At 34.6% G+C, this 14,578-nt stretch overlaps 1 protein-coding gene across 1 annotated transcript in view; it reads right to left on the reverse strand.

Annotated features, from left to right (window-relative positions):
- Positions 1-10,581, reverse strand: part of LOC100679865 (C-type lectin 37Da) — a 39,947-nt gene extending 29,366 nt beyond the window's left edge. Inside the window, exons 1-2 of the mRNA XM_031933063.1 lie at positions 10,445-10,581; positions 9,690-9,929 (exon numbers count right to left, since the gene is read on the reverse strand). Coding sequence (XP_031788923.1) covers positions 9,690-9,738 — 49 coding nt within the window. The 5' untranslated portion in view covers positions 9,739-9,929; positions 10,445-10,581. The remainder of the gene's footprint in view (positions 1-9,689; positions 9,930-10,444) is intronic.
- Positions 10,582-14,578: the final 3,997 nt, after the last annotated feature.

The raw sequence follows: 14,578 nt of genomic DNA on the forward strand, positions 1-14,578 counted from the left end.
TAATATATATATATATATATATATATATATATATATATATATATATATATATATATATATATATATATATATATATATATATATATCCAATATATATATATATTGGAATCGGATAGAGCGGAAAAAATTACGTCGCAAAGGATATTTTAAGTTTGCTTTGGTGACCTTGAGAAGGTCAATTCAAGGTCAAATAACAAAAAATCTACTAAACAGCAGTTTGTCTGGTTTTATTTTACTGATGTCGAAAGACGACCTTGACAAAAGTTGATGGGAGCAAAAGGGGCCATCTAATGACACCAACACCTTTGACCTTGAACTCGATTTTCAAGGTCATTGTATTTTTTTAACGGGAACCCCTATTTTTGACCTCGGAATACGGAGCAGCGGAAAAAATTACGTCGGAAATGACATTTCAAGTTTGCCTTAGTGACCTTGAGAATGTCAATTCAAGGTCAAATAAGAAGTATCAGCCTAAGATTGTTTTCCTTTCAATTTTTTTCGCAGAATTATCATTTTGTTATTGTAATAAACATTAAGAGAATAATTGACTTAAAATGTGATTATGCTTTGCTGACTTCAAAGCCATTTTGTAAGGTCAAAAATGCAATATCAAATGTTATGTAGATTCCATATTTATATCCTAACTTTAGTGTTGTCCAGGAACAACGACGTGGACGTAATAGGATTGTGTTCCCTTTGGGGTGCTTGATTAGAGTGAGTCCCCTTGCCTCTCACTTTTCGGGGTGCTTGATTAGAGTGAGTCCCCTTGCCTCTCACTTTTCGGGGTGCTTAATTAGAGTGAGTCCCCTTTCCTCTCACTTTTGCTCAAAATTCAACGCAGGTACTCAAAGACACCACCATTTTGTTGGATACACAATTCAATTCGCTGCTGAAAATGTTCTACTGTTCTGAGTAATACAGCTCTTGGGATGTTTTCACAAGCGGTTTGAATTCTGTGGATCATATCTTCCCTTGTTGTAGTTTCATGTTCATAAACAACATCTTTCAAATACCCACACAAATAGAAATCGGGTGATGTCATATCTGGAGATCTCGGTGGCCATCGAACACCCAAATCTCCACGTCCAGTGCGTCCAATCCACCTGTCACGGTAATTTTGATTAAGATATTGTCGAACTATTCGAGCATAGTGCGCAGGAGCTCCATCTAATTGAATCCACATTCTTGATCTTGTGTATAAATCTACTTCTTCAAGAAGTACTGGAAGACGTTCTCTCAGGAACTGTAAAAAATTATGGCCATTTACATTTTTATCGAAAAAGTATGGGCCTACAAGGTATCCGTTAACAATTCCACACCAAACATCAAGACTCCAACGATTTTGGCCTATAATTTTATATCATAATGCGTATAGCTGAAAAACATTTACTTGACATTTTTGTATTTAGAGATTTCAGTACGTTTATTAGTCTTTTTCTTGCAAAGATTTTCACTTTTGAAAAAAGTTGTTTTATTTTGGGGAGATTTCACATCTTCTACAAAGCATATTCTTCTTGCTATTGCAATTCATTAAATCTTGATCTATTTGATAGACAACAAGCTACTATTGGTTTAGATATTGATCGCATCGCGCATATAATCGTATAGCAATACATGCATATATACGACGAGTATATATCAGACGATGTAGCATCAGAGTATGTAGCAGACGAATGTCGGTAAAGTAGATTAACTACTGTAACCACTAGTGTATAATACCTAATATACTTACCGGAAGTCACGTGACCGGAGGAGACGAAAAATAACGGGAGAGAATAAAAACTCTGAACGAAATGAAATATACCGAGAAAATTTTCAACTTGTAATATTGAGTTATATAATATATTATATAATATTTTTTGATGAACCTTTTATACATGAAAGATTACGATAATATATTCAAGTAGATACCAACGCGCAATAATAATTATTTAAATGCAATCGAGATTTTTTTTAAGGTTGGAACACCTAATTCCAAAATATATAGGGTCGCGCTGTCGACAAATCGTATTTCGTACTTTTTCTTGCCAAAGCGGCGCTGTCGCGCCCCTTGATGAAATCGAATTTAAATAATGGCTCTTAAATATTGAAAAAAACAAATAATTTAGTAGTTTTAAAAAAGAGTTGAAAGCGATAAAAATTTTGCACGAAATATTATCAAGCTATAATATAATTACAGAAATATTTGCTTTCGGCATAAGTGAATCGTTTCTGCAACCAAGCGATTCTTTTGCTCGAGAACAAATTCCGGATACACGTTCTTTATGCACGACAGACTCGGAAAGCGCTGCGGTGGAGTGGCCCTCTACGCCCACAACTCCTTTGAGGAGGCCATCCTTAACTGCTCACCGTGTGACCAGCTTCTACTCATGGGGAACCTGATTATAGAATGGTACGGTTACTCAGCAAGCCGCAATATCCTCGAGCAGTCTCTTCGCACCTTGGGTCTCGTACCTACACCCTTCGGCAAAACGCACCACCTCGACCAGTCTAAGTCGACAATCGACAACATTTGCATCCCACAAGCTTGTAGGGACGTTTCTTACTGGCAACTGCATCTGCTCTGGATATCTGCGCACAATGCCCTGTTTGTCTCTTTTCCAATCAGCACCGGCGACACTACAAGGAACACAACATCAACGCGGAGCTGCTACAAAAACTTTGATATCTAGCCTTTGTGAAAGGATCCCTGCGAGGTTAATTGATCTGTTATTAACACAATCGACGACCTAGACGAGCGTGTGCGTCTTTTTACCGCAACTATCCTGGGCCTCTACAATTCTCCCGCACTTTCGCTTCTAAACATCAGCCCTCGCCATGGCTAACACCTGAATTCCGCGAACTTCGTAACACACCTAACAAGGCTGGGCATAAACTCAAATATAACAAGAGCATGAAAAACAAGGACGAGTACAAAGCGCTCAGCAAGAAAGTGAAAATTGAATTTAACAGAGCATCCATGGCCTACTACAGTAAGAAGATCAGCAAGGAAATGTGGGATATCATAAGCAAATTGGGCCTGCGCGGCAAGGACGTCGACATTCAACTTCCGGTTTTAGTCGACGCACTGAATCGCTTCTTCGTAGGCTCCAACACGCCCGAAATTCTGCACGACCTCCGCTCAACAGCCAGAATATCACCGGACGATTACTTTTATTTTAGGCACGTCACAGCCGAAGAAATTCTCCAAGCGCTTAGTGCCTCCCGGTCAAACGCGGTAGGACTGGACGGTCTGCAGGTGAGTATGTTGAAGGACTGCTCTTTCGCAATCCTCCCGGTGCTCATAAATATCTTTGACGCCTCGCTACAGTCTGGCATTTTTCCGGATAGCTGGAAAAGCGGAACTGTCAGACCGATTTCAAAAGTGCGCGATCCTTCAGACGCTAGTGACCTTCGCCCGATAAGTATCCTCTCTCCGGCCGTCAAACTTTTTGATGCAGTTGCGCTGAATCAGATTAACGATTATCTAACCAGCAGAAACCTGTTAAATCCTCTTCAATCGGGTTTTCGAAAGGGTTTTAACACCCACACCGCTCTCATACGCTACGCAATCGATGAGCGTAAGGTCACTTTGTTGGTCTCGATCGATCAGACCAAGGCTTTCGATCTAGTCAACATCCCTCTGATCGCCGAAAGCTTCGCTTCTTCGGATTCTTTGATCTCTCTGAACGCACGCAAATTGTCACCTCTTGCTCCGGTGAATCTTCTTCACTGCTGTCAAAAACCTCCGGTATTCCACAAGGCTCGCTCCCAGGGCCTCTATTTCCCTCTATGTACATCGACGACATGCCTAATGTTTGCGGTGATTGCAGTTATCACCTTTACGCGGATGATTTTTGCATGTTTGCGCACGGTTCTGCTCGGGATGCGCCTTACATCATCGAACGGATCAACGCGGCCCTTGCCAACATCGTCTCTTGAGCAAAAGCAAACGGACTTTGTATTAACGGCAAAAAAACCAAAGCCACCTGGTTCGGCTAGTGCGGCTTCAAGGCAAGGCTAAATCAGCAGAACTTGCCTCCTATTGTGGTAGACGGGCAGAACATCCAACCCTGTAAATCAGTCAAGTTGCTGGGTATTACTCTTGATAGCTGCCTAACCTTGAGAGAGCAATGCACCCTCACGGTCAGGAAATGTTTCGCGGACTCTCTCGCCTCAGAAAAAACTCGTTCTTTCTTTCTCGCGAAACGAAACTTCTCCTTGTAAAAGCTATGGTTTTTTCATATCTCGAGTATTGTCTGGCCTTGTTTCTCGGGTTAACTAACGAGCTTGTGGCCAAACTTTATTGCTGCAAAAACGCCGCTATGCGATTCGTTGAGGGTATTAAACGACATCAAGTGGCGCGGGAGCGCCACGAAGGCGAGTTTGAGAAGCAGACGACGCCGCGGCGCCCGTGACACTATTTACTTCTATATTGGTCTCTCGAATTTTCAATTAAGGAAATAAATTATTTATCATTCATGTAACCAGCTAATTTTGATAAATGTTTATACTGGTATGCCAAACTATGATTTTAAACCAAAATATCAGCAATAAACCAGCTTTAACATAATAAACAAGTATGCAGGTGAACAAAAATGCTGAAATCACTTGCTTAATTTTTCTTCAGCCCAAAAAGTGGTAAGACCGTTAAGTTAGCTGCGTGCAGTTTGACCGAGTGGTTAGACTGTGAAGTTGGCCGCACAAGCTATTGAGCCTACATTGTCTGCTCCTCTGCTTGAATTATAAATGTGTGCTCCGTAGTATTCGGTGTTTTGGTGTAAAAATCTTTCAAGGAAGATGTCTAGATAAATAGGGTAGCTGATGACGACGTCTAGGTGGTGCGCTCCGTGATTTTTGGTGTTTAGATAAATAAATCATAAGAGGACGGCATCTAGGTGTACAGGGCGGCCGATGGCGAGGTCTAGGTAGTTCGCACCGTGGTTTTTGGTGTCTAGGTGTAGAAATAATTCGAGGGCGGTACCTAGGTGTACAGGGTGGCCAATGACGAGGTCTAGGTAGTTCGCTCCGTGGCTTTTGGTGTTGAAATAATTCGAGGGCGGTGTCTAGGTGTACAGGGTGGCCGATGACGAGTTCTAGGTAGTTCGCTCCGTGGTTTTTGGTGTCTAGGTGTAAAAATCATTTGAACGCGGTGTCCAGGTGTACAGGGTGGCCGATGACGAGGTCTAGGTCGTGCGCTCCGTGGCTTTTGGTGTTGAAATAATTCGAGGGCGGTGTCTAGGTGTACAGGGTGGCCGATGACGAGGTCTAGGTAGTTTGCTCCGTGGTTTTTGGTGTCTAGGTGTAAAAATCACTTGAACGCGGTGTCCAGGTGTACAGGGTGGCCGATGACGAGGTCTAGGTCGTGCGCTTCGTGGTTTTTGGTGTCTAGGTAAATAAATCATACGATGACGGCGTCTAGGTGTACAGGGTGTCCGATAACGAGGTCTGGATAGTTCGCGCCGTGGGTTTTGGTGTCTTGGCGTAGAAATAATTCAAGGGTGGTGTATATCAACAATCAGTGATCTCATGTTAGTGATAAAAATGTTACAAAAAAGCTTTGATCTAAAGGTGCTAAATATGCTTATATTTTATTTCTACGACGTCGAATATGAAATACTCAAAAAATTTTACTAAAAAGGATTGAAATCTCTAAAAAAAATAACTTTTAAAAAAGTAAAAAGTTAGGCAAGTTTAATATATTTCGCAACAAAATTACAGATTGAAAAGTACTAAGATCAATCAAACAAAGTCAAGTTTATTATATTTAATCGTGATGAAGCAAGGAACAACTCTCAAGATAATTACTACGTAACTTGCCATGCCCGTTTCATTGTACTTATGGTGTTTGTATGACGTTCTAATACATAAAAGGAAATTTTAGTTGTTCACCAATAAACAAAATTAAACGGGCATGGCAAGTTACGTAATAATTATCTTGAGAGTTGTTCCTTGCTTCATCACGATTAAATATAATAAACTTGACTTTGTTTGATTGATCTTAGTACTTTTCAATCTGTAATTTTGTTGCGAAATATATTAAACTTGCCTAACTTTTTACTTTTTTAAAAGTTATTTTTTTTAGAGATCATCACATCTCGGATATCATCACATCTCGCCAACGTACAAGAAATACGGGATTGCATCGTACAAGATTATTAACTTTAAACCTGTTGGCTACCACTTTAAGGTTAAATACTCCTTTTTACCTACGTACTCACAAGATCCAGGACACCAAGGGCCCTAGATCCAAAAGTGCACTTGATCTCTGTATTCTAAAATTTATCACGGAGACGTTCGCCAACTCTTTTCGTGTTGGAGCGGCGCAGCTATGGAATGAACTTCCTAAAGAAATCCGCAAGTTGCATAAAGCTAAATACCCTCCGTCTGCCTTTAAAGAGCATCTAGCTGAACGCTCTGCCCTCGCCGATCCTCGACTACAATAGTTAATCGTATAGCTGTAATACGTAGTTTTATTCGTCTATTCTACCAAAATATTTTATATTATCTGTACATACGTCTAGTTCTTCGATATTACTTGTATGAATATATGAATGCGCAACTTTTATTTATTATTTTAATCTCTAGTTTCTAGTTTTAGTTTCAAATACTCTGTATTCTCTCACATTCTGTCAAACATTGTAAGGACCTTAACGCTAGTCCACCTCGGCAGCTCTTCCAGAGCATACAGTAACATACTGTACCATTGACTATAACAGACCCTGAGTCCCTAGTATATCTGTGAAAATAAACTCTACTCTACTCTTTGGAGCCTTTATAAACCCATGCGCGGCCTATGGCCAGTCAAAAGTCCAAGCGCAATTTAAGCGCCAGCGCAATTAAAGCGCCTAGTTCCTGCTCTTGAGCATCTTATGCCTTGAGCAGGTAAATACTTCTACAGAAGTAAAAAAAATTCTACAATTTCTATACTTTTAACATTTTTAAAAAAGACACGATAACGCAACTAAAGCGTTTCTGTCCCAGACTCTGAATAATTACTACAGACTTGTAAAATTTCGATACAATAACGCAGATTACAGCGTATTGGTCAAGATTATATTGTAAAAATCAAAGCAGATTTATAAATTTAGTTTTGTTAAGACGAATATATGCAAAATTCATCAAGTGGCGCAGTAGCGCCACAAAGGCGAGTTTGGGAAGCAGACGAAGCCGCGGCGCCCGTTACACTATTTACTTCTATATTGGTGTTCGAATTTTTCATTATGCAAACAAAATTACCATCATTACTGCTTATTAGAATAATTAGTGAAAAGGCTGCTTATTTTATAATATGTGAGTGTATAATCCACAAATGCTAAAATCGCGTTTTTCTCCTTCAGCCTGAAATGTGTTAGGACCGTTAAGTTAGCCGCAAGAAGTATTAGGACCGTGAATACAAGACTAAAGCTAATATGACAAAGCAAAATAGAAATTTAAGATCTTTAAATTTCAAAAACCAGAGCCTGGGTCTACGCACCACCTGGTGCGTGCACGGCTGCTCAACTGCGTTAATAATCTCTCTCTCTCTCTCTCCCTCTCTCTCTCTCTCTCTCTCTCTCTCTCTCTCTCTCTCTCTCCTATTGCCGAATTCGCACGTGTTTTTCTTCGCGCGCGCGAGTCTACGCTGTTTCGTCGGTGCTCAACTTGTTAAAATACATATTGTCGCAAAGACTAGAAAATTCTACAAATATTATCCTAAAAATATTTTATAGCACAGTGCGGCTTAAATCCGCGTTTAAGTCACGCCAACCCGTGACCTAAGTAGTCCATTATTGCACCGTGTATATACACGCCGTGCAGTAATCGGCTATTTAGGTCACACGTATCGTAATATACTATGTACGCATGGGTGGACTGCTATTGTAATATATGAATATTATCGTACAAATGTTACATGTAATAGTCGATGGTTTTGATCGTGAGATGTTAAGTTCACGATTGCTGCGAAAATATCGGGGCGATGAAATGAGTACAATAGATTATCGGTAAATGCGTTCATTTGTTAATCGTAATTCACAATTTATGGTTTAGTTTTATATATATATATATATATATATATATATATATATATATATATATATATTAGCAACATGTGAAGCCTCTTATATCTTTTTTGTGCAAATAATATAATAGTGCGTATTAATTAATCTAATCACGCGGAGCGAGCTTACGTCACTGACGTAACAGATTGAGGCGAGGCCCGCAAACTAAAAATTTGAGAATTTTCTGCAGTTACAATATATAAAAAATAACTTAAGGAGAAACTTCAATTAATGTATTTTTTTTATTAATCGAACTACATTTTTTACATAGTTTGATCACATAAAATTAATTATGATTCAAAAATTGTCAATGTCATGTCCATTAACTGTGTTTTTTTTGTAATTAAAACTGTTAATTAAACATACATTTTATTTATAGACCATATTTCAGATACTTCTAATAAGTTTGATTAAAAAAAATGTAATGTCTCAAAAATATTAACTTTAAACAAAAGTAAATGGTTAGCCGAGTTTGATTTATTCTATGTTGCAGTGCATGTCAATAATAGTATGTCACATAATAATTTCGATCGAAACAGAATTACAGATCTAAAAAGAAATATGATCAATCGAATAAAGTAAATTATAGTATATAAAATAATATAAGTTACACAATATTATAGTAATATTACAATATTATTTTATTTATAATATGTATAATATGACAAGCACAAACAGAATTGTTGGGATCAATTAAGTTCTGAGTCAAATAATTGCTAACTAAAAACTTGAATAATATATTGATCAAATACAAACCATTCTTGTGTACTTACTACGTATCTTACCATGCCTGTTTCATAAATATTAAACTGAGCCCATCATTGAACATAACAATTTTGAGTTTGTGCTGTTTTATGTTTTAAAAATATTGTTATACACCAGTGGAAATAAAAAATGTAATAAAGTGTAATAAAATATTAGAAAATGTAACAGATCGTACCATATTGTACGTTTTTGTTGGATTTCGGACCTTTTTTACATTTTATAAAAACAATGCCAACAACACCTACATGTGTTTGTATCGGTAGACATGATATTTACTAGGATATAAGTGTCAAATTTGCATGTAAAACCACTTATTAGCCATTATATCATGTTTGTTTACAACATCACTTTTAGAAGAAGGTCAAGCCCATTCTCAAACTTATAGCTACTTTGTTACTATAAAAAGGTATCTTTTTACTGTATTGAGGTAGTCGGAGTCCGGATCAAACATTCAGATTTTTATATTTTAAGGTTAAAATGCAAATAAGGTTGCCTTAACATATATATAGGACTTGAAAATTATTTTTATTGCAAAATTCAGAAAATTTCACAAATAAAAGTATTAGGGTAGTTTTAGTTTAAAATCCATCCCTCACAAATCATTGAAAATAGGCAAAAATTGCTTAAAACCTCAATTTTGACCAGCTAGAACTCGAAGCTAAATGAAGGAATCGCGCTGAAATTTTTTTTGAAAATCAGGTACAACATATAGAATATATATATATATATATATATATATATATATATATATATACTTATATAGAATCGAAGATATGAAAATTTTAATTTTTGCCTAAACTGTATATATATATATATATATATATATATATATATATATGTATATAAATTTTGTTTCTAGAATCTTAGTCTTATGATTTAATTAATAAAGTGAATATCTCTTACCAGAACTATTGTATATGCAGATAATGTACAGTACTAATGTAATCTTCATAGTCGTTGCAGTATTTTATTATGAAAATATTTTCAAAATTCAGGACTCAGACTTGTATGTTATATAATTATTCTTTTTGTCTTAGTAGTAACTTGTGATTTATCAAGATAACTCTGGACATAGCCCTTATAATAGACTTATCGAACTGACAATTTGATACTCTCGAGGCCCCTCTAAGATACTGCTGACTTCTATAAGTGAGTCAAGAGAAGGGATTTCAGTAATTTATTTTCATTGAATGATGCATCGTAATTCGAATATAGCATATCTTTTGAAAACGCCCAATCTATTTTTTAATATTGATTTGTAGAATCTTACACATTAAAACTTTATAAAATATCACACATACACACACAAACACATATACACAAACTCACACATTCGCACACATATATACACACACTTTAGGTAAGGGTAAAAATTCAAGAAAACTAAAATAAGAAATGGTAAAGATTAAAAATTCAAAATTTATAAGCTGAGATTTTAGAATGAAAAAATTTATAAAACAAAATTGAATTGAAATATTTTGAAATAGTATATTTGCGGTTAAAATATTGCAAGAGGAATATTTTTGGTAGTTTCAAAATTTAGTTTTTCAAAATTATACCTTTCCAATATTTTAGCACTTGAAATTTTACCTTTTGTTATAAATAAATTCGTAATTTTATCCTTTCAAATCTTTATTTTTCAAAATGTTTATCCTTACCCACACACTTTGACTAAACTATCTGCAGTTACAATTTTGAAGAGATAAAAACGCTGATTTATTGACACGTAGCTTTCATCAATGTAATTTCTCACTCTCATAAGTAATAATAAAGGGAGCAAGAAGCGTGATACTGTAGCCACAATGACAAATTTAAAGTACGAAGTACAATATGATACATCGCACTCTATATTCTCTAAAATTGTATTTTTTAACCTAAATTTATTTTCCTAACACTATTATCTAAAAGCTGCTTCATATCTGTAATCTATTGGTATTTATTTTAAAAACTATCTTATTTCTACAAATAGTATTCCTTGTAGATAAATTTAATCATATACTAGCAAGATGCACATACATCGCTTACGATAAACACGATGATTAGCACTAAATTTTGTCATAAAATATTATTAAATAAAATGATTAAAATACTAAAAGAATAAATGTGTCATTTTTGTAAAAATTTATTTAAATTATTAAAATTGTACTATGATGTGCTTATTTTTTTATAAACCGAGTCTCCTAGGCAATTACTAAACAAATAACTTCATCAATAAGTACAAAAAAAATTTCAAAAATGTTATTGCTCCAGTAATTGCTAAAGTAATTGCTCTTCTGTATAAATCAACATTTGAGTAATTACTTTAGAAACAACTTTTGTAATTACAACTTTAGAAGTAAAATTAATCACAAACTCACTGTTAGTACAATAATTACTAAAGCTATTGTAAAAAATATAAATTTTCGTAATTCTCGCAAGGTATTATTATCGTATGACGTATTTTGATACTAACCCTGTTGAAAATAATAACGTAAATTGTAAATAACGATAAGTTCTTTGATAAATTCACATGTTTAAAAGAGCCTATTGAAGTAAAAATACCAAATGGTAAAAATTTGAAAGCTACTAAAATCGGAACTGTAAAATTATTTTTCAAAAATTATTATAATGAAAAACAAGTAGAAGTCAAAAATGTTTATTATGTTCAAGGTATCAGACAAAATATATTGAGTTTATCAAAAGTAACTGAAAATTATACAGTAGTAGCCAAAAATGATGATGCCAAAATTTACAATAAACGTAGAGAATTAATAGTAGTTGCTAATAAAAAAGACAATCTTTATTTTAGGAAAAGCTTCGTAGTTAAAAAAAGTACTAAATCAATGTATGTTGATTCGGTCAAACTGAATGATAAAGTGAAATGGCATAGGACACGTAAATTTTCAATATTTATCAAAATAAGTGAATAACAAATAAGTCGAAAGCCTGCCAGAAAAGATTGAAAGTACTGAAATGAAATGTGCAAATTGAATTGAAAGCAAAATGGCCAATGTACCGTTTAAAAATAATAGAACAAAAACTACCGAAATCTTAGAACTTATTCATACTGATTTGAACGGCCCACATAAAACAATTGGTTATGGTGGAGAAACATATTTCGTAACATTTGTTGATGATTACGGTAAATGTACTAGAATCTTTTGCTTTAAAAATAAATCAGAAACTGCGAGTTGTCTGAAAGAATTCGTGAATTTAGTAGAAAATAAATTCAATAAATAGGAAAAAAGGTTGCAATGTGATAACGGTAAAGAATATTTAAACCGTGAGATTTATGAATTTGTAATGTCTAAGGGAATAGAACTAGTAACATGTCCACAGTACGTCCATGAACTAGATAGGTTAGCTATGGATATAGGTAGATGCTTGATGCGAGAAGCAAAAATACACAGGCGATATTGTCCATTGATTATGAAAACTGTTGCTTATCTAAAATATCGTTCAACTGCCATTACAGCAGAGAACAAAAATCCTTATAAAATATTTTTTGATAACAAACCTAACGTAGAAAATTTGAAAATTTATGAGAGTGGAGTTTTTGTAAGAGTTCCAGAAGCGGTGCGAAAAAGCAAATGGGATGATAAAGCCCATTTAGGAGTACTAGTAGGTTATGTAGAAAATGGCTATAAAGTTCTAGTTAACGGCAGAGTCATTCATGATTAACATGTACAAGTAGTTGAAGAAAATACTAAAATTATTTGCTTAGAAAAATTGCAATAAATGTACAAAATGAGATATTGAAATATGAATCCGAAATAAATGAATATGATGTAAATTCAAATTGAACTAAATCTCTTATCTTTACTCAGATCTTCGGGGTAAGTAGAGATAACGAATTAAATTCTAATATTGGACTACAAAAAGGACTGAAATCTGAAAAAATTAACTTTTAAAAAAGTAAAAGGTTAAGCGAGTTTGATATATTCCGGAACAAAATACCAGATAAAAAAGAACTGAGATAAATCAACCAAAGTCCAGTTTATTATATTTAATCATAATGAAGCAACGAAATTTTTTTTGGTCAATAAAGGGCTTACTTAACTCAAAGTTACTTACTACGTAACTTGCCATGACCGTTTCATTGTACTTGTGGTGTTTTTATGGCGTTCTAATACATAAAAGGAAAATTTTAGTTGTTCACCAATAAACAAAATGAAACGATCATGGCAAGTTACGTAGTAAGTATCTTAAGAGTTTTTCTAATTGATCTACTGATTTTAACTTTAAGTTGAGTAAGCCCTTTATTGACAACAAAAAATGTTGTTGCTTCCATATGATTAAATATAATAAACTGGACTTTGGTTGATTTATCTTAGTTCTTTTTTATCTGTTATTCCTTTGCAGAACATATCACAGTCGCCTAACCTTTTACTTTTTTAAAAGTTAATTTTGTCGATGTTATTAAAGGCGTATTTTTAAAAAAGTTAAGAAAAATGTGTAGAAATCAGAAGATAGCTGTTTTGATTAGGAACAAACTAGTGAACGTAGAAGACAGCAATTATAAAATAAAGAAAACTGTTTTAAACTATGAAAAAACTATTGTCTTTACTTATTAATAGTTATTGTCTGTTGTATTCATTTTTTTTATTTATTTTCTAAATTGTAAAATTTTACATCTGATAAAAAAATCCAACTGTAGAATCTAGCAAACAAAGAGAAAAAGACAACAAAAGATTACTGTTATCTCTTTCTCAATTCCGACGTTTTTCGGCTATCATCTGCAGTTCATGACGTTTTTTTTATTTTTATTTTTCGTAAGGGATTTAAGATATCGTTATCATTTAATATGAAAGTAAATATAGAATTATGTATTACATTTTAGTACAGAATATTAATGTTATGATTGTTCTGATCTCCTAATTTACATTATATTATAAATGTAAATTAAAAAAATGTTTAAATAATTTTATTTTATAATTTTAAAGCAGGTCCTGTGTACTAGTAGCTATAACTACTTTTATAGAATGTTGGCTGTATTATATATATTCATTTATACTCGACAGTAATTAATTCTTATGAAACGTTTATGAAGTCGTGCTTTTGATTGGTTTGAGTTTATCGATTTAGCAATCCGATTGGATCATTTCAAAAATGTTCCACAAGAATTAACGACCATCGAGTGTACATCTAATATTTAACAGTATATTTAATCACAATTAATTTGTAAATCGCGAACGAAGCGAGCGTTTTCCGGTAGTAGTAATTAATACATAATTAATTAATTATTTTACGATGATACATTATTACCACAAGGTGGATATATACTGATTTCTTCAAAAAATTGCATGAAGTTATTACGTCTTGCTCGTTGTTATTGAAAAATCGTTGCCAATTAATTGGCACGTGGCTTCCTCTACCCGTCTTATTTTTCACCTCTCACTAAATTTGAAAAAATAAAATGAATTTGAAGTATACTAGTCTTAGTCTTAGTCTGTTGGGTAAAGGTGAACTGCGGCGGCCTCTGCACGGGTACGTGCCGGTCGAGCACTCAGGCAAAGCCCATTGTGATGTGTCTCCTATACCATACGTATTTATAAACCTTTGTTTATAGCTTTGGCAATGCGGCAAATTGATGCCAAGCTTTTTAACTTTAGCTCCTCTAATCCCGATATGAAAACCCCCCACACCCTCTATCTTGTCCCTGAGAATGCTGGGCATTTACACAGCAGGTGGGATGTGGTCTCCTTTTCGTACTTACACCATCTGCAGCTTCCGGAGTCCCTTAGTCCTAGGTTCTACAGGTGGTATCCTACCCTCCAATGTCCCGTCAGTCAGCCCACGGCCAACCTTAACCT

This window comes from Nasonia vitripennis (assembly GCF_009193385.2).
Source record: "Nasonia vitripennis strain AsymCx chromosome 5 unlocalized genomic scaffold, Nvit_psr_1.1 chr5_random0005, whole genome shotgun sequence".
Taxonomy (NCBI): domain Eukaryota; kingdom Metazoa; phylum Arthropoda; class Insecta; order Hymenoptera; family Pteromalidae; genus Nasonia; species Nasonia vitripennis.